A 21,436-nucleotide genomic window follows, 5' to 3' on the forward strand; every position below is an offset into this window, starting at 1 on the left:
TGTGTGATGTGTAGGGTTAGTGTAAGGGGACAGAATATACAGTTTGTACAGTATAAAAACCATTAGGTCTATGGAGAGTCCCCAGAAAGAAAGTAAACCAGACGTGTGTGTGTGAGATTTTGTGTGGGTTAAAGTCATGATGTGTGTGATGTTTTCATGATTCCTGTCTTGAAGCGAATCGAGGCTTCTCCATCGGGATCGGAGACGTGACGCCCGGACAGGGACTCCTGAAGGCCAAGCAGGAGCTGCTGGACGACGGATATAAGAAATGTGACGAATATATCGAGGCCCTGAAGACGGGCCGGTTACAGCAGCAGCCGGGCTGCACCGCGGAGGAGACGCTCGAGGTGAGAGAGAGAACGAGTTACACACACACACATTAGATCTGATTACCTCTGTGTGACGTGTGTGTGTGTGTCCAGGCGTTAATCCTGAAGGAGCTGTCAGTCATCAGAGATCACGCTGGCAGTGCGTGTTTGAGGGAACTGGACAAAAGCAACAGTCCGCTGATCATGGCTCTGTGTGGATCCAAAGGTACCATCCAAACCTCCCTACTGGAACTATATATACATATATATCATATTTACAGGGTTCCTACAAGGTGCTTAAAATGCTTGAAGTATTAAATTTGAGTTTTTGACATTTAAGTCCTGGAAAACCCTTGAAAACAGACATTTTCATGAATAGGTACTTGAAAGCGCTTGAATTATTGAAAGACAATATATGTGAAATTAGTGTTTGGTTTTATTGATAAAACAATACTTTCACACAAAATGAAGCTGCAGCTCATCTGATATAGATATAGAGCCATTTCGCATGGCTATGAGTGTGATATTGACCATAAATATCCAAGTATATGATACAGCTTTCATTTTTCAGGTCAATTATATATTCATGGGGGGGAAATCAGTTTGAAAAAAGAAAGCAATACCTTTGTCATAGTATAGTTAAAGTTACCACTTTGTTTTATTGGTTTATTTTTGTTTATCTATTTACCCTTTTTAGAATTTGAAAGATGATAAAGATATTGTTTGATAAGTGAGTTTTCTGATTGAAGTTCTTTAAAGGAACACACCGACTTTTTGGGACTTAAGCTTATTCCCCGTATCCCCCAGAGTTAGATAAGTCCACACATACCCTTCTCATCTCCGTGCGTGCCGTAACTCTGTCTGACGCACCCACCGCTAGCCTAGCTTAGCACAAAGACTGGAGATAAATGGCTCCAGCTAGCATACTGCTCCCAATAAGTGACAAAATAACGCCAACATTTTCCTATTTACTTGTTGTTTGTATAGTCACAGCGTGTACGAATAACAAGGTCACATGAGACAGCCATATTCTAACCTTACACATACTGGGAACTATATTCTCTGAAGGCGAAGCACTGCTACTCAGGCGGAGTGATTTGCTCGCAGCGCCTGAGAAGCCCGTGGTGAGGAGCAGAGTTCGCTCAGAGTAGCAGTGCTTCACCTTCTGAGAATATAGTTGAGAACAAATTACCTTGTTATTTGTTCACGCTGTGACTATACAAATCACATTATGTAAATAGGAAAATGTTGGTGTTATTTTGTCACTTATTGGGCGCAGTATGCTAGCTGGAGCCATTTACCTCCAGTCTTTGTGCTAAGCTAGGCTAGCGGTGGGTGCGTCAGACAGAGTTACGGCACGCATGGAGATGGGAAGGGTATGTATGGACTTATCTAACTCTGCGGGATACGGTGAATAAGCTAAAGTCCCAAAAAGTCAATGTGTTCCTTTTAAAAAAACAAAAAAGTAGTGCTTGAAATGTTCTTGAAAGTCCTGGTATTTGATTTTACAGTTTCTGAGCGAACCCTGTATTTAATTCATGCGAATCACAAATGTCTGTGAAATAACCTCTGCGTCTCCAGGGTCATTCATTAACATCTCCCAGATGATCGCTTGCGTCGGGCAGCAGGCCATCAGCGGCTCTCGTGTTCCTGACGGGTTTGAGAACCGCTCGCTGCCTCACTTTGAAAAGCACTCCAAAGTAAGAAGGAACTCGAGTCTTCAGCTCTTCTTTTCTGTTCATCCCTTTCTCTCGAGTGATTCTTCAATTACTGCAACTTTTGTCCTTTGTCCGCTGGGATGATTTCACATAAATGCTTTTTGTAATAAAAAAAAGCCTATCGTTGTGTTGCACAGGAGAGATTATACTCGCTTTAAACTTTATAACTTTACGATCAGTTTTTCCCCTATTTTGAAGTGTCAGAAATCATGCATGTATTTAATTGACTTAAAGCAACAGGTTTTCACACGGGTCCTTGAAATCCTTAAGTTTGTGAATCTGAAAAAATAAATAATAAATAAATAAATCAAGGCCCTGTAAAGTTTTTGAAGATAAACATGCATAGATGGAGATCCTTGAAAGTGCTTGAATTTTATTTTATTTTTAATTGATAAAAAGCCAATCATTGTGTTGCACAGGAGAGATTATAGACAGGGGTGCACATAAGTGGTGCGCATGCGCTACCCAATTAAACAATGCGTACCAGATGAATTGCCGTAACCCTCATTTGCGTACCTAAGATTTGGGGATAGACATTTGCACAAAAAGAATAAATAACTTACCGTAGCCTATTTTATAAGTCGCTCCGGAGACGCATATCAGTCAAAAAATGCGCCACAAGGAAGAAAAAACATATAGCCTAAGTCGCACTGGACTAAGTTGCATTTTTTTAGCAATTTATTTCACCAAAAAAAAAAAAAAAAATTACAGACAGTTCTCCGTTACGGACGTGAGCGCTCTAAAGCGGCAATAAAATGTTTTAAAACTTTCACAGAGACCTCAAACTGAAAGCACAAAGCCTGTCTTTAAATTTTATTTCGTTTTGTATTAATTGTATCTTAATTTTAATCGATGTTTCATCAACCATTTGTCTGGATTTAATAAGAAGTAGCTAAATATAGGCTATTAGAAAATAGATAATTAGGACACGGAGGCGCTGGCGAACCTGGAGCTCGTCTCATAAATGAACCGAAACTCAGCGTGGGCCTATAAGGTAGCCTATTGCCTCACAGACCTGAGACATATAGATAGCTTGAAATGTCTATAGCTTGCGCTGCTTATGTAATTCGTATGAAATGTGCATTTCTCTCTGGCGCTGCGAAGATCGCGAGTCGTCAACTTCATCTGTCTAGCCGACAATGACATAAAAAAATAACTGTTTTATTAGTAAACAATTAAAATGTCTCCTGCTATATGTAACATATTTGCCTGTTCCTTACAAAATACTGACAGTGGGGTCTTTGACTTTTTTTTTTTTTTTTTTTTTAGCAGCTGCGGACAAATCTTTTCGACACACACACACAATATTACATAACACTCTGCGCTTATGTTTTAAAAAGATAATTTAACATATAAATAACCATTTTTAAATAGCCCACTTAAAGTGTTTATTACAAATAAATGACTAAATGCTAAAAATGAATACATTTTAATGAACAAACATATGCGTTGCATTTACAATTCTGTGAAAACAGGGGGTGCTGCACTTCCCGCGGCCCTGGATAGGTGCGCAATCTGTGGTGTTGGATAGGCTTGCTTTAAAATAGTAACTCTAGTAAGCGCTTTAAAGTTGTCATTTCTTTGGTTTTCAGAATTAGAAAAGCAGATATTTGCACATTTAATTTCCAGAGCTTGAAACAGTTATGTTATTTTGAAAGTTACAAGGTTTTAAAGATCAGACATTCTGTTGCACTTCTCTTAATTTTCATTTGAAATTAAAGTTCATGTCAATCATGTCACATGACATTATCCATGCATCCCTCTAATTTGTTCCTCCTGTGAGGTGGGTTAAGGAAAAAATGCATTTGAAAATGTGAGGACCAAGCAACAACCCCAGATTCTCCCCTGAGAACAAGACCAAAAATGTTATGTGCACCCCTGATTATAGAAGCCGTTTAAACTTTATTTAATAACTTTAACAATTAGTTTTTCCCTATTTTGAGGTGCATAATGCATGTACAGGTGCTGGTCATAAAATTTGAATATCATCAAAAAGTTTATTTATTTCAAGAATTCAACTTAACAGGTGAAACTAATATATTATATAGACTCATTACATGCATATAGATATTTCAAGCCTTTATTTGTTATAATTTTGATGATTATGGCTTACAGCTTATGAAACCCACGAAATCAAAATCCCAGAAAATTAGAATATTACATGAAATCACACAGTAATACCATGGTCATTGAACCAGGTTTTGGTTCTTCTGGCAGTGTGGGCAGATGCAAATCCTGCTGGAAAATGAAGGAAGCATGAAGTGCTCTGCAAATGTCCTGGTAGACGGCTGCGTTGACTCTGGATTTAATAAAGCACAGTGGACCAAAGTCCTCTTTTCTGATGAGAGCAAATTTTGCATCTCATTTGGAAACCAAGGTCCCAGAGTCTGGAGGAAGAATGGAGAGGCACACAATCCAAGATGCTTGAAGTCCAGTGTGAAGTTTCCACAGTCTGTGTTGGTTTGGGGAGCCATGTCATCGGCTGGTGTTGGTCCACTGTGCTGTCCACTCAACGCAGCCGTCTACCAGGACATTTCCAGAGCACTTCATGCTTCCTTCAGCAGACAAGCTTTATGGAGATGCTGACTTCATTTTCCAGCAGGATTTGCACCTGCCCACACTGCCAAAATAACCCAAACCTGGTTCAGTGACCATGGTATTACTGTGTAATTACTGTGTGATTTCATGTAATATTTTAATTTTCTAGGATTTTGATTTCGTGGGTTTCATAAGCTGTAAGCCATAATCATCAAAATTATAACAAATAAAGGCTTGAAATATCTCACTTCACATGTAATGAGTCTATATAATATATTAGTTTCACCTGTTAAGTTGAATTCTTGAAATAAATCAACTTTTTGATGATATTCTAATTTTATGACCAGCACCTGTATTTAATTGACTTTAGCAATCTTTGCATGATTAATTCCAAGGTTTATGCAACTCTTTGTCCAAAAACTGTATGTTTTCATTGCCGTTCACGGTTTCATCACACCGTGTACCGATGAATATTTCATCATGTTTTATGATTCTGTTTGGAGGAAATGCTTCAGAACTTCTGCAAGTGATCAGAGGTTAAAGAAGACACAAACCAGAGGCTGTGTGGAATAAAAGAAACATGTTTGTTCTTTTATGTTTCAGCTCCCTGCGGCGAAGGGCTTTGTGGCAGACAGCTTTTATTCTGGTCTGACACCCACTGAGTTCTTCTTCCACACGATGGCTGGCAGAGAAGGGCTGGTCGACACCGCTGTGAAAACAGCAGAGACGGGATACATGCAGGTACACAGCAGATGAAACGTGTCCGTTTGCCTCCTGTATCCACATTACAGTCTCCCTGTGGTGGAAATCCAGCTTTGTTTATGTGTCTATGTGGTGTTTTTAATGTGCTTTAAGACAAAGCATGTGTAAGTTCATAAGTCGACACCATTGCTGAGTATTTTCTCCTTAAAACTGCAGTGAACCAAAGACAGTCTCAGAAACACAATCGCTGGTGTTTCTGACGTCACAAACTACCTTGTAACCCAGGGTTTGAAATTAACTTTTTCACTCACTGGCCAATTTGGCTACAAAATTAAATGTCCGGGATTCGGCTTTTGCTTTCTACAGTCGCCATTCATTGTGTACATGCACACCTTTTGTTTCAATCTAACTGAATTCATTCCGATTGGTGAATCTGAATGTAGTGTTTACATGAACGCTAAACAAGTGATCGGTTGATGTGCGTTTTAACATTGCTAAGAAAATCCCGCTCCTCCGTGAGAGATACGAGACCGGTGCGTCTCACAGGTGTCGCTCGTCAGTAATCACGCCACCGCTCTCGCGTCGTTCTCCCGCGCCCCTCAGCCTCGTCCTGCTCGCCGTTCTCCCGCGCCCCTCAGCCTCGTCCTGCTCGCCGATCTCCCGCGCCCCTCAGCCTCGTCCTGCTCGCCGTTCTCCCGCGCCCCTCAGCCTCGTCCTGCTCGCCGTTCTCCCGCGCCCCTCAGCCTCGTCCTGCTCGCCGTTCTCCCGCGCCCCTCAGTCTCGTCCTGCTCGCCGTTCTCCCGCGCCCCTCAGTCTCGTCCTGCTCGCCGTTCTCCCGCGCCCCTCAGCCTCGTCCTGCTCGCCGTTCTCCCGCGCCCCTCAGTCTCGTCCTGCTCGCCGTTCTCCCGCGCCCCTCAGCCTCGTCCTGCTCGCCGTTCTCCCGCGCCCCTCAGCCTCGTCCTGCTCGCCGTTCTCCCGCGCCCCTCAGTCTCGTCCTGCTCGCCGTTCTCCCGCGCCCCTCAGTCTCGTCCTGCTCGCCGTTCTCCCGCGCCCCTCAGCCTCGTCCTGCTCGCCGTTCTCCCGCGCCCCTCAGCCTCGTCCTGCTCGCCGTTCTCCCGCGCCCCTCAGCCTCGTCCTGCTCGCCGTTCTCCCGCGCCCCTCAGCCTCGTCCTGCTCGCCGTTCTCCCGCGCCCCTCAGCCTCGTCCTGCTCGCCGTTCTCCCGCGCCCCTCAGCCTCGTCCTGCTCGCCGTTCTCCCGCGCCCCTCAGTCTCGTCCTGCTCGCCGTTCTCCCGGAGCCCTCAGCCTCGTCCTGCTCGCCGTTCTCCCGCGCCCCTCAGCCTCGTCCTGCTCGTACAGTAAACATAATGAATGGCGACTGTAGAGCGCAAAAGCCGAATCCCGGACATTTTGGGCGATCTCGAAATCCCTGGCAAACTCGTCACGGAGACTCACTAGTTGTTGTTTTCAACTGCGCTCTCTAACCGGTAGGCGTGGCTTGGGAGTGGCCTTATAGAGCAGCGAAGCAAGTGCATTCTGGGAGTTGTTGTCTTTCATCCACATAAGCCAAAAATACATTTTCTGGCTTTTCTCAGTCTAGAAGGCTCCAAATTCAAAAATAATTTCACTTTTCTACTACATAAATGACCCATTTTAAATACACATTCATCTTTCCAGAGGTGAAGTATCCCTTTAATGTATTGTCGTAATTATAAACACTGGTTTGTAGAGCAAACCTTTTACCTATAGCATCTAGTGAATCAGAACTCTTGCACATTCACATAAAACAACATACTTCCGTGTTGCAAAATAAGGTGGATAATGATGCAATCAATAAGTTATGGATTCATTTATGCATGTAAACTATCAATATTCCAGCTTAGATTCAAATATAAAAAATTAGTCCGTCATTTAATTGCCCTTATGTCATTTCAAAACTAACTTTTTATAATTCTGCATTTTCCTAACGGTCTTCAACAACAAGTGAGATCTGAGAAAGGAATGAGTTCTTCTCAGACGAGGTGGTGTGCGTTAACATTTACATTTACATTTACATTTATTCATTTAGCTGACGCTTTTATACAAAGCGACTTACAATTGCTATATATGTCAGAGGTCGCACGCCTCTGGAGCAACTAGGGGTTAAGTGTCTTGCTCAGGGACACATTGGTGTCTCACAGTGGATTCGAACCCGGGTCTCTCACACCAAAGGCATGTGTCTTATCCATTGCGCCACCACCACCCCTAGATTCAATGGTTAATGGTGTGTGTGTGTTGTACAGAGGCGTTTGGTGAAGTCTCTGGAGGACTTGTGCTCTCAGTACGATCTGACGGTGCGCAGCTCCACCGGTGACATCATTCAGTTCATCTACGGCGGAGACGGACTTGATCCCGCGGCCATGGAGGGGAAAGATGAGCCACTGGAGTTCAAAAGAGTCCTCGACAACATCAGAGTACGTCAAAGATTATTCTCAAAGAAAGCCGTTAGGTCCAGTGAAACATGTGCATGATTAGTTTATATCAGGGTTCACACGGGTCCTTGAAATCCTTGAAAGTTTGTGAATCTGAAAAAAAAGATTTCAAGGCCCTGGAAAGTTTTTGAAAATAAAACACACAGTGCTTGAATTTATCAATTTTTCTTGAAAAAAATCCATAATATTCCCTCCAGTCCGATAATGTGTTATTTCGCCAACACTACGTGGCCTATGCACACTAGCTGGCTTGTTTTATGTAAGTTACACGCATTTGCCCAAATATTTTATTTAATGTAATGTTTAATTGCTCTGCTTTAAGATAATGTAAACCCATGAGGCAAGAACAACTTATAAGCATATACAAAACTTCTGGTTACATGAGTCTAAGCTCTTTTAAAAAGAAATCCATGCAAAAGTTAATATCAGATCATTTTAGAGTACAGTATAGGATGTACCGAATATTCTTCAGTTTTATGTAAACATAAACATAAAAAAAATAAATAGAATATCAGATCTCTGTCATATGGCCAAAAATAAATGAAAAAAAGAAAATAAGCTTTTTTTGCATGGTTGTCATCACATGAAAACTGTAACAATGCATCTTACAAGGTAACACGGTGAGTTTTAGAGTCCTTGAATTAAGTCCCCACAGTAAGTCCTTGAATTTGAGGGTGTTGGACCCGGAAAGTCCTTGAAAGGTCCTTGAATTTGAAGTTAACCGAGGTGTGGGAACCCTGTTGTATAATCTTACCTCAGAATTCAGATTGTACGAGGAACAGACCAAATTTAAGTAGTTCACTGAAAATCTTGCATCTAAAAGTAATTTGCATATTTAAATGAGCTTGTTAGATTATACAGTGTTTGCTGTCATGTCATAAACTTGAAGCGGCTCTGACAGAATTCATTTTATTTATTTGTCTGGATAATGTTTTAATGGTCACCAAATCAATTGAATTCATAAAATTAACAGTTTAATATATTTAAATGTAATATATATATATATATATATATATATATATATATATATATATATATATATATATATATATATATATATATATATATATATATATATATATATAATATATTTAAATGTAATATATTATATATATATATATATATATATATATATATATATATATATATATATATATATAAATAAATATATAAATATAAATAAAATTATTTTTCTCAAATTCTGTTTGCGTTTTTTCTGATTTATGATTTAATACAAATTTATCATCTAATTGCCCTAACCCTAACCCTGGTGATCAAATTCACATTATTTTTACAATATAATCAATCTTTTAAAATGTAATCAAATGAAAATATAACAATACCTTTACAAAAAATGTTGTATTTAAAAATAAATGCAAGTGTTAATGATTGTAGTAACTTTTAACTAAAACATGAAAAAAAAAAATATATATATATATATAAATTAAAACATGAATAAAATCACTTGATCTCTTGCTAATAAATAAATAAATAAATAAATACAAATTATTATTTCTACTAAAGTACATTTTACTGTACAAATTTTAGGGCCTAAATTCACCACATAATTGTCTTCAGAGGAACTGAAGTCTCGTTTGTCTTGTTTCATGCGGTTCTGCTTGTGTATGAGCAATCAGAGTGGATTCTGGGATTATAATGTCTCTTCTCAAATGTGAGCTGACATTTATGAAATGGTAGAGTTGTGCTCTGCCATCAGTTTCCTACAATCACCGCTGGCCTGTTTTCATCTCATTCACATTCTGATCACCACTATCTGTGGAGTCTAATTGATTGAAATGGTGCTTGAGGGATGCTGGGATGTGGGAACGCTGAAGAGCACTTTACACATCATCATCTTCTTCTCTCTCTTGCTCCTCTGAACGCTGATGCTCAGGTTTGTGTTTTCTCAGGCGGTGTTCGGCTGTCCAGGTGAGCCGGCGCTGAGCAGAAACGAGCTGGTTTTGACCACCGACTCCATCATGAAGAGAAAAGACTTCCTTTGCTGCAGAGACACGTTTCTGGAGGTGAGACAGACTTCAGACTCTCCCTCATGTCGTTCCAAACCCGTATGGAAATTATTTCTTCAGTAGAGCACAAAGAAGTAGACGTTTCGCTGAATGTTCATGCTGCTATTTTCCATACAGTCAGATCAGACTGTGACCTGGGGCCTCATTTATAACCGGTGCGTACGCACAAAACAGGCCCTGAGAGAGGCGTACGCCACTTCCCATAAGGGTAAAACTAGGCGTTGTAAGCTCCATATATGGTTATTTCGGGGAGGAGACGCATGTGCGCACAATCTTCCGCTGACTGGGATTTATAAAGTGAATTCTGTGCAGGTTCTGGCGTACGAATGGTTTAATGAGTCTGAATATTTTTGGCTTTCGGCCGCACGTACACTTTTAGTAAGGTTCCTACGCACCGTTTTATAAATGAGCCCCCAGGAGCGGTCAAGCTGCAATAATCACTGAAAAGGTGCCATTAAAGTATAAAACACATTCATATCTTCTAAAGTCATATCATACTTTGCATGAGGAACAGACTGCAATTGACTTTAAATCAAGATGTAAGCTGACATTATTTTTGGGGGGGGTAATTAATTCCCTCAACAACTATAATTTTTTTTACTGATGAACCAGAATTCCCACGGCCTTGAAAAACCTTGATATATGAGAATTTCTTTTTGTTTTGTGTTATTTATAGACCTGGAAAAGTCATGGACATTTTAATGATGAATATAATTTTTTCTAGTTGTTAAACTTATTTTTATTGGGTAGAACATGCTGAGAAATTGTAATTTGTGAGATAATAATAATAATAATAATAATAATAATAATAAACCCCCAAAATATATTAAACACTGAGAAATATTCAGTTATTGAAACTTCTGAAATTATGGGATTTAATTATTTTAAATATATATATATATATTTTTTTTTTTGTATGAATATTCTGTCTCTCCTATAAGGGGTGTAAATCTTTGGGTAGACAGTGAATCGAGTCACAATCCATAGGTTTTCTATTCAGGAAAGATTTTTGCCAATTCAGAATGTTTCAATTCGATTTTGATTAATGATTTTATTCTGTATTTTTTAGGTGCGTTCATAGTGTCCTAATGTAGGGAAGACAAATACAAACTACTTAAGATTGTTAAAAAGGTCATCGCTTTCATTATATTGGAAAACAGCAGCGTGAACGTTAACAACTTCTGTTTCTCTGAAGAAATACAATTTCATGAGGGTGAGAATTGAATGAATTATTCCTTTAACTCATGAAGATCATGATTTCCTCACATTGACATGGTTACTATGATCCACAGCTCTGATTTTACACATGTCCACACGTGTATGAATTGAACATCCAACCCCACAGAATTGATCAAACAGTAGAAAGATGATGAATGACAATCTTCACATGTTGACAAAACATACAAAGAAAGAACATTTCCTTTCTCATTTAATGCATTTCCTGTCTGTCCTCTAAAGCTCTTCACTGTTTGAGTGCTCAGTTTATCAAAGTGCTTCAGATGAATGTGTGTCTCTTCTGAGCGGAGATGCACTAGACTCTCATAAAGGAGAACGAATGGTTTTACGGTTCATGAGAGGTGGCATGAGGATGCATTTAAACAACACTGATGCATTGTGTAAATAGTGGCGGTTAAAGAGTGTTGTTGCCTAAACCCGAATCTCTCAAATAAAGCTCATCGCTAAATGGGTTAAACATCTGCCGTCAATGTCCAGGTTGCATATAAATGCAGTTGTTAAATGTTCCTAATTTTGTTTTGGAGTCTATAAGTTTACATGCTTTCAAGGTCAAAAAACACTTACATTTTCTCATAATAATCATTGCAGCATCAGTTCTTTTCTCACAGTGTCTGAAACGGTTCATCTGCAGATTCAGTCTCTCTAAACCCCGCCTCTCTGAGAGATGCTCTGCTCTGATTGGTCAGATGGCTCAGTCTGTTGTGATTGGTCAGAAACCAAATGCTCATTATCATATCTGAATCTCAGCTCTTGATCACAGTGATACGAACAGTGACGATGGCGTGGGTTTTACCGTATCAATCTCAGAAAACAGCGTCTTCTCGACACGAACAACACGAACCAAACTCTTCCAGTCTCAGATACACTACAGTGTTTGAGGGCGGAGCTAAGAGACGCTGTTCAGCCAATCAAGAACTCAGGCTGGCATTATGCAAATTAGTTACAAAGCTACGTAGATTCAGCAGGAAGTGAGACTGGATTTACTGACGACTCGTTTCAGTTCAGAATCACTTTCTTTTAGGAGACACAAACTTTGCAGTCCGTTTACATTCACGATCAGCTCTATTACTACATAAAAGGTAACAACTGAAAAAGCATTAGTTTATTAGTTTATTTTGCGTAGTCAGTGATTCTCCTGTATGGGTTCAGCCGCTTAAATGAAACTGATGACCAAAGCGTTTCTGCTCAGTGTCTGTGTGTTTCATTTAAAGGCACTGACAGACACTGGCAGTGACAAGTACTTGCAGGTATTGTATGGCATCAGCATGACGTGTGAGTTTGAGTTGATTAATGTCTTTATATGAGAGCCAGGTGTGAGTTTAGTTCAGCATGACTTACCGTAGTAACCAGTGTTAATGTGCTGATCTACACACACTAATCCTGATGCACGCTTTCAGACCGGCCGTCCGGACCATTGGAGGTTTTCAGGTTTATGTGAATTTGCAGATTTATGCCTCAAAATGCGACTCGCTGCTTCCTGAGTGTCTCATATTTCACCCCAAATCAAAAGAAATGATTGATTTTAAATTAAGATTTTATTAGTTTAATCATTTTCTAAGTCATTATAAATCAGTGTTATTTTAGTATTATTTTATATACTATTGAAGTGTTGATTTAATTTCTTTAGTTTGAGTATTTTTGGCCTTTTAATTAGTTTTCGATGTAAAAATGTTTTTAATTTTATTTTTAGTACTAAAACTTATTTCATTTCCATTTGTTGCGATGGCAGCATTTTTAATAAATTAACATGAACATTTTTAGAAAAGTTTCATCTAATATATATCTAAATCATCTAATATATATCTGAGTTTTGAGGTGATATTTGATATTTTTATAGAATCTGTGAGATTTATCCAATAATATCTTTTTGTGCAAAGCTGAATTCGTATAAATGATTTTGCTGCAGTGATGAGCTCTGCATTGCATTTTGGGTTCATTTTGCTAATGTAATTTTGCTTTCTAAATGCTTTGAAATTCTTTTTAATTGTAGGAAATCAGAAAGTTCATAAAAACAATTTCGGAGAGAATCAAAAAGACACGCGACAAGTACGGCATCAATGACAATGGAACAACAGAGGTAAGAGCTCAGCTTTGAGAGAGTGTGTGAGAGAGTGTGTGTGTGAGAGAGTGTGTGTGAGAGAGTGTGTGAGAGAGAGTGTGTGAGAGTGAGTGTGTGAGAGTGAGTGTGTGAGAGTGAGTGTGTGAGAGTGAGTGTGTGAGAGTGAGTGTGTGAGAGTGAGTGTGTGAGAGTGAGTGTGTGAGAGTGAGTGTGTGAGAGTGAGTGTGTGAGAGTGAGTGTGTGAGAGTGAGTGTGTGAGAGTGAGTGTGTGAGAGTGAGTGTGTGAGAGTGAGTGTGTGAGAGTGAGTGTGTGAGAGTGAGTGTGTGAGAGTGAGTGTGTGAGAGTGAGTGTGTGAGAGTGAGTGTGTGAGAGTGAGTGTGTGAGAGTGAGTGTGTGAGAGTGAGTGTGTGAGAGTGAGTGTGTGAGAGTGAGTGTGTGAGAGTGAGTGTGTGAGAGTGAGTGTGTGTGTGAGAGTGAGTGTGTGTGTGAGAGTGAGTGTGTGTGTGAGAGTGAGTGTGTGTGTGAGAGTGAGTGTGTGTGTGAGAGTGAGTGTGTGTGTGAGAGTGAGTGTGTGTGTGAGAGTGAGTGTGTGTGTGAGAGTGAGTGTGTGTGTGAGAGTGAGTGTGTGTGTGAGAGTGAGTGTGTGTGTGAGAGTGAGTGTGTGTGTGAGAGTGAGTGAGTGTGTGAGAGTGAGTGAGTGTGTGAGAGTGAGTGAGTGTGTGAGAGTGAGTGAGTGTGTGAGAGTGAGTGAGTGTGTGAGAGTGAGTGAGTGTGTGAGAGTGTGTGTGTGTGAGAGTGTGAGTGAGTGTGAGTGAGTGTGTGAGAGTGAGTGAGTGTGTGAGAGTGAGTGAGTGTGTGAGAGTGAGTGAGTGTGTGAGAGTGAGTGAGTGTGTGAGAGTGAGTGAGTGTGTGAGAGTGAGTGAGTGTGTGAGAGTGAGTGAGTGTGTGAGAGTGAGTGAGTGTGTGAGAGTGAGTGAGTGTGTGAGAGTGAGTGAGTGTGTGAGAGTGAGTGAGTGTGTGAGAGTGAGTGAGTGTGTGAGAGTGAGAGTGTGTGAGAGTGAGTGAGTGTGTGAGAGTGAGTGAGTGTGTGAGAGTGAGTGAGTGTGTGAGAGTGAGTGAGTGAGTGTGTGAGAGTGAGTGAGTGTGTGAGAGTGAGAGTGTGTGAGAGTGAGAGTGTGTGAGAGTGAGAGAGTGTGTGAGAGTGAGTGAGTGTGTGAGAGTGAGTGAGTGTGTGAGAGTGAGTGTGTGAGAGTGAGAGTGTGAGAGTGAGAGTGTGAGAGAGAGAGAGTGTGAGAGAGAGAGTGTGTGAGAGAGAGAGTGTGTGAGAGAGAGAGAGTGTGTGAGAGAGAGAGTGTGAGAGAGAGAGTGTGAGAGTGAGTGAGTGTGTGAGAGAGAGAGTGTGTGAGAGAGAGAGTGTGTGAGAGAGTGTGTGAGAGAGAGTGTGTGAGAGAGAGAGTGTGTGAGAGAGAGAGTGTGTGAGAGAGAGAGAGTGTGTGAGAGAGAGAGTGTGAGAGAGAGAGTGTGTGAGAGAGAGTGTGTGAGAGAGAGAGTGTGTGAGAGAGAGAGTGTGTGAGAGAGTGTGTGAGAGAGAGTGTGTGAGAGAGAGTGTGTGTGAGAGAGAGAGTGTGTGAGAGAGAGTGTGTGTGAGAGAGAGTGTGTGTGAGAGAGAGTGTGTGAGAGAGAGTGTGTGAGAGAGAGTGTGTGAGAGAGAGTGTGTGAGAGAGAGTGTGTGAGAGAGAGTGTGTGAGAGAGAGTGTGTGAGAGAGAGTGTGTGAGAGAGAGTGTGTGAGAGAGAGTGTGTGAGAGAGAGTGTGTGAGAGAGAGTGTGTGAGAGAGAGTGTGTGAGAGAGAGTGTGTGAGAGAGAGTGTGTGAGAGAGAGTGTGTGAGAGAGAGTGTGTGAGAGAGAGTGTGTGAGAGAGAGTGTGTGAGAGAGAGTGTGTGAGAGAGAGTGTGTGAGAGAGAGTGTGTGAGAGAGAGTGTGTGAGAGAGAGTGTGTGAGAGAGAGTGAGTGAGAGTGAGTTTGTGTCTGACGGCCTGTTTTCTGATCCATTACAGCCTAAAGTTCTGTACCAGTTGGACAGGATCACTCCGACCCAGCTGGAGAAGTTTCTGGAAACCTGCAGAGACAAATATATGAGGTAACACACACAGCGGTTCACAGTTTCGGATGAGCGCTCGCTCTAATGGCGCTCGTACTGTTCAGCAGATGCTGGTCTAATGAGCTAAGCTTAATCTGGCCACAAACATCTTCACCATTACTGACCCTGTCAGGATAAAGCTGATACTGTGACTTCTGTTTATTCAGATCAGATCTAGAGATGCATTAACAGCTGAGAACTCGCTGATGGACAGAAGTGCTTTAAAGGGATAGTTCACCTGAAAATGAAAACTCTTAGTAATTACTCTCCCTCATGTTGTTCCAACCCCGTGAGAACTGAGAAGAAGAGAGATGCTTATAAATGTCTGGACGTCGTCATCTCAGTTCCCGCGCATGCGTCGTGGCGCTCTTTGGGCAACAATATTGCTATTAAAGGGATACTCACATACCAGTATGTGAACTTAATCTGTTCGCAGATATTTAGGAAACATGCTAAGTTCACATACTGGTTTCTCTGAAAAACACTTCTACAGCCAGTTATAAAACTTATGATTTTACACGTTCCGTGTTGTCAGTTGGTTTTTGCTTTGGTCTGTGTGACTCCGCCCACTGCCAGTTCACCCAATAGTATTTCGACATTCCGAGTTGCCAGGAAAACACAGCGTATTGCAGCCTTGGAAACGAGCAAACAAACTGGGTCAGATTTTGCAGATTCCACACAACCTAAAAAGCCTCGATGAACGAGAGCATATTAAAATGTGGATAAATCAACTCATTAACTTAAAGTCTGTAAGGTTCCTCGGCTTTCGTTGTCATTTTCGCTCGTTCCTGTTGTGTGTCCTCAAACTGGCAACCCGCGTGAGCGTCGAGTCTGAGGAGGCGGGGAAACAACGATCTCTGATATTTTACATTTTGACAGCAGTACCGATTTCGGCCACTAGTTCAATTTCAATTTTATTTATATAGCGCATTTACAACAGCCACTAGGCGGGAAAAAGTGCTTTACAGAACAATAAGATTAAAAGAAGATATAACATCCATAACAACAAATAAAACAAAATATAAGAGCAACATAAAAAAGAATCAATATGCTTAAGAAAACAGGTAGGTTTATAAAAGAGACTTGAAAGCAGACAGAGAAGGTGTCACTAGCTGTCATTCTTACAGACAGCACCTTTTAAATGTGCTATACAAATAAATAAATAAAAGTTGAAGTTTAGTGTGAGGTGTGTGTTGCTCAGGGCGCAGATGGAGCCGGGCTCTGCTGTCGGAGCGCTGTGTGCCCAGAGCATCGGGGAGCCCGGCACTCAGATGACCCTCAAGACCTTCCACTTCGCCGGAGTCGCCTCCATGAACATCACTCTGGGAGTCCCGAGAATCAAAGAGATCATCAATGCGTCCAAGAACATCAGGTGACTACAGAAACCCGGATACATGTCATGTGGAAACCTGGAGATATCAGGGAATTGTGTTTTCCAGGTCTGGAAAAGTCATGGAATTTTTATTTTATTTATATTGAACATGATTTTTTTTATACTTTTAAAATTATATATAGAAGTGATAGATTATAACTTATATTTATAATACTTATTTAGTAATATAATTTTATTAATTTATTGTATTTATGTATAAATAAATCATTGTTTATATTTATAAATTATATTTTTATATAAATTGAATTGTTTTCCAGGCCTGAAAATTAAAGTAATACATTTTGTAGTATTATTTTATTATAGTATTTTTTTTGTGTAATTTATTAGAATATATAAAATGTATAAATTATTAACTGTAATATTTATAACCCCCAGAACTGAAAAAGTATATATATATATATTAAAATCCAAAATCCAGGCCTGGAAAAGTCATAAATGAACATACATTATTTATAATTATGCTTTTCTCCCCATCTATATCTCTAAAATATTTTATACCTATTTTTTTTTTAACCTCAAGATTCTTTGATATACCTTTGAGTTCCACTTAAATACTGTAGTACATGAATATGGTAATCATTCTGAATAATCCAGTGCTGTGGTATTACCATCCAACATACCATGATATTAATAAATGCCACAGTATTTTTTTAAAGAGCACAGATGATAAACCATAAATCGACCTCACAGACGTGTCAGAGAAATCCTGAAATAACCTTCACGAAAATAGCGACCTGAAGCATTTCTAGACCCTGTAGATGATAGACGTGCAGGAGACCGTAAGAGCCATCGATGCATGAGATCTCGACCCCTGGAGGAGGAACACACACCTGTCAATCAGAGGAGAAGCCTGGAGCTCGTGTGTGTGTGTGTGTGTGTGTGTGTGTGTGTCACCCTCACAGTGTCAGTGTGGTTGCTGCTGTTCAGAGATTATTAATGGCTGCAGTGAATAATTCTTCCTCACAAGTCTCTCAGTGTGTGTGAGAGAGAGTGAGAGAGTGTATGTGCTAACGAGTCTCTCTGTGTCTCAGTGTGTGTGTGTGTGTGCTAACGAGTCTCTCTGTGTCTCAGTGTCTCAGTGTGTGTGTGTGCTAACGAGTCTCTCTGTGTCTCAGTGTGTGTGTGTGTGTGCTAACGAGTCTCTCTGTGTCTCAGTGTGTGTGTGTGCGCTAACGAGTCTCTCTCTGTCTCAGTACGCCCATCATAAGTGCCAGCCTGGACTGTGATGATGATGCAGACTTTGCTCGGCTGGTGAAGGGTCGCATTGAGAAAACTCTTCTGGGAGAGGTATGCACACTGTGACCTCTGCTGTTCACTAAAGCCTGCGTTATTACTGATATTTCTCATGCTTTATGATTGGGGTAGAGCTGGGTATCGCTCAAAAATGTTCAATATCGATGTCGATAACGGTTCCTGAATGATACTTTTTTCGATTCCAATTTTATGATCAGATAATGTTATAGCATTCTGAGTCTGTAACATTAATGTGCTAATGCAGCCATCCTTAAGGAGAAGCACACTTTACCAGATACCTAGCTTAATGCGAGTTAATTCCGCTTTTCCCATTTAAATATTTCTGGATTCCGTTTTTTTTTTTTTTTTTTTGGGATGGTTAAATAAAATTGTATTAATCAAAAAGCATGTGTAATTAATTTAAATCATGAAACTGGTTCAATTTAACAGCAATTTATTAACAGTTGAACAAAAATTAAATTTTTAATGTTTATTTTATTTATTTTTATTCCATTATATTTTTACCCAGTTATGTGCTTTTCTGTTTTATTGTCTATATTCCATTTTAATGGTTTAATAATAAAAAATATATATAATTAGTTAAATTCAAAATTAAAATTATTTTATTCAAATGAAAATTAAACAAGCCCTTTAATTTTATGGCGTAGTAGTAGTAGTGGTGGTGGTGCTTTTGTGATGATGGTTTCTCTCAATTAAATGTTGTCAAAGTGAGAATATTAAACCACAAAAGGACTCTTTAAATATGAATTCTGCATGTCTCTTTGTCAGACGCACGTCTCATTGACGAGATTAACCCCTCAGGTGTCGATATTTGGTACCGAACAACAAGACATTTTTTTGATACTTGATGGAATCAAAGAAATTCGGTCTGTGCCTAACAAGTATCGAAGTCGAGACCCAGCTCTAGTTAGGGGTGTCAGTATGAAATTAAAATGCCCCTGGCAACCATCCAGAATACCATGCCATTTCTCCAGCCTTTGTGGAAAATTCAATCCCAGAATGCCTTGCAAAGAGCTCAATTTTGGAAATATGTAGTTTTGCTCATTCACACTGTTTTCAGGAGTCAGTATGTTGGTGGCTTGTGTATTATTATTATTATTATTATTATTATTATTATGTTGTTTTCAACTGAATCACTGAGTTTGATTGTTTCTGTCAGATTTCGGAGTACATCGAGGAGGTTTTCCTGCCGGATGATTGTTTTATCCTGGTGAAGCTGTCGCTAGAGAGGATTCGTCTCCTGAGGCTGGAGGTAACGGCACATTTGATCACAACTACCTGTTAGCATCACATCAGTCTCTCATATATATTAAACGCGAATGCATATAGACTAAACACGTAATGCGCATGTGCACGCCGTCAGCGTTCTCACAGATTCGCGTTTTTGAAGTTTGCGTGGAGATGATGATGTTTTTCAAAAAATGTGGCCCGTAAATGAATAACTAATGATCTTTGCAACGGAAGTAAATCAATCAAAGCTAACTTTATCTGGACAATAACTTTATCCTAGAGCTGCTGTAAAGCCTAAACAATCTCCGTTACTGTAATCTCCTGTTATCACTGTAAAGCTGCTGAGTCTATATTGTTAAAAGCGCTGTATAAATGAAGGTGACTTGACTAGTTCAGCCGTTGTCGTTATTTCTCTCTCTCTCATTATTTGACTAAAGCCCTATTTGGACGGGACTAGTGTAACATGGAGAGTCGGGGTAGAGTAATAATCATCAGAGCTTCTCCGTGACTTTAGTCTCGTCTGAATGTGCGTCTCAGTGATCATGACGGACAATGTCAGTAAAGATTACGGAGACTTCTACCTTCAGTAAAAAGGTCCGGAAAAATTCCCTCAGGTGACACTGATCCCGTGCGAATACATCCGCTGTAAATGTGTACGGAAATATTCCGTCATTTCCTGTTTAAGGCGAGACACTACAGGTGAATAGGGTAAACATTTTGAACTAGCAGATATCACCATGAAACTTTCCCAGTTGATTACCTACATTAAGATGAGAAAAAATGCAAATGAGGCAATATCTAATTAAATATGCGCTAATTTGCATATATTTTTAAAAACGAAATCTGAGTATTGGATAAAGCCAGGTTAAAAAAAATGTTTCATTGTGTTCACATATTAGATGGGGGAAAAATTCCAGAGGGATTTATGGATATCTACTTTTGTTATCCTGTAAATCAGAAAATACTGTCAATAGCCTTAAATCAAGTTAATCCCGTCTGATTAGGGCTGATGATGATGATGATGATCTTCAGAGAGGGTTATAGAGCCGTGTTTGTTCTGTTCAGGTGAACGCAGAGACCGTACGTTACTCCATCTGCACGTCGAAGCTGCGAGTGAAGCCGGGGGACATCGCGGTTCACGGAGAGGCTGTGGTGTGTGTGTCGCCCAGAGAGAACAGCAAGAGCTCCATGTACTACGTCCTGCAGTCGCTCAAACAGGAGCTTCCCAAGGTCAGTCACTGCTGACATCACACCGATCTGAGGTTCAGTAACTGATGCTGAGAGACCATGTGATGTAGTTCAGTTAGCCAATCAGATTCTGTGTCTTTTAAGGGAATCATGATTGCAACCTGGAGACACAAGGTTAAACAGTTTATAGAATAAAGACAAAATGCTAGCTTTTATTGTCATATTTATTAGTAGCACTCAAGGTTTGATTTACTTTAATTTATTATTTAATTATTTTAATCTTATTATTTTAATATATATGTTCAGTTATATATATTTTTTGCATCTGAAGTGTGTGTGTGTATGTATATGTGTGTGTATATATATACACACAAGCTTATTGTAAACTAATTTGTTAATCGAATTAGTTGAAATATGAATATTCTAATTAAAGTTGATATATGAATATTGAAATATAAAAATAAAATATGAATATTCGATGTAAAGTTTACAAATATTACTGAAACTAAAATAAATTTAAAGCTAAATATAAAAAATAAAAAAACACAAATAAAAAAGACAAAAGCACATCAAATTAAAATGCAATCTGAAAATATAAAAGCGAATATTATACTTGGGTTAGTGCTGTGAAATCGATTAATCACATCTAACAAAAGTTTGTAAATATGTTGTGTGTGTACATGCGCGTGTGTGTGTACGCGTGTGTGTGTGTGTAGGTGGTGGTCCAGGGCATCCCTCAAGTGGCGCGTGCCGTGATCCACATTGACGAGCAGAGCGGGATAAAGAAGTTCAAACTGCTGGTGGAGGGAGACAATCTCAGGGCTGTCATGGCAACACACGGCGTCAACGGCAACAGAACAACATCCAACAACACGTATGAGGTACCGGTCCAGCCTGACTCGTGTCACGCAGCGTTTGCTTTTAAACATCAGTCTTTACATGATAATGATAATCGGTCTTTACATTCATTTTTTTTAGGGCCCTATAAAATCTACTTTATTTTTTCCCTAATTTTGCCAAAATTGATTTCCAATTTATTGCTTTCAATTGTAATAATCAAAAAGCATGTCTAATCAATTGAATTCATAATGTAACAATTTAATAATTTCATACAATAATAGGTATTTATGAAATGTTTTATATTTTCACTGAAATGTCTTATTTTTTCAAGATG

At 39.7% G+C, this 21,436-nt stretch overlaps 1 protein-coding gene across 1 annotated transcript in view; it reads left to right on the top strand.

Annotated features, from left to right (window-relative positions):
• Positions 1–21,436, top strand: part of polr3a (polymerase (RNA) III (DNA directed) polypeptide A) — a 37,401-nt gene that overhangs the window by 12,959 nt on the left and 3,006 nt on the right. The window contains exons 16-28 of the mRNA XM_082152384.1: positions 175–347; positions 423–534; positions 1,890–2,008; positions 5,168–5,305; positions 7,547–7,717; positions 9,646–9,759; positions 12,989–13,075; positions 15,115–15,197; positions 16,399–16,569; positions 17,784–17,877; positions 19,004–19,096; positions 20,140–20,304; positions 20,979–21,143. Of these exons, the coding sequence (XP_082008510.1) occupies positions 175–347; positions 423–534; positions 1,890–2,008; positions 5,168–5,305; positions 7,547–7,717; positions 9,646–9,759; positions 12,989–13,075; positions 15,115–15,197; positions 16,399–16,569; positions 17,784–17,877; positions 19,004–19,096; positions 20,140–20,304; positions 20,979–21,143 (1,685 nt within the window). The remainder of the gene's footprint in view (positions 1–174; positions 348–422; positions 535–1,889; positions 2,009–5,167; positions 5,306–7,546; positions 7,718–9,645; positions 9,760–12,988; positions 13,076–15,114; positions 15,198–16,398; positions 16,570–17,783; positions 17,878–19,003; positions 19,097–20,139; positions 20,305–20,978; positions 21,144–21,436) is intronic.

This window comes from Leuciscus leuciscus (assembly GCF_965113295.1).
Source record: "Leuciscus leuciscus genome assembly, chromosome: 21".
Taxonomy (NCBI): Eukaryota; Metazoa; Chordata; class Actinopteri; order Cypriniformes; family Leuciscidae; genus Leuciscus; species Leuciscus leuciscus.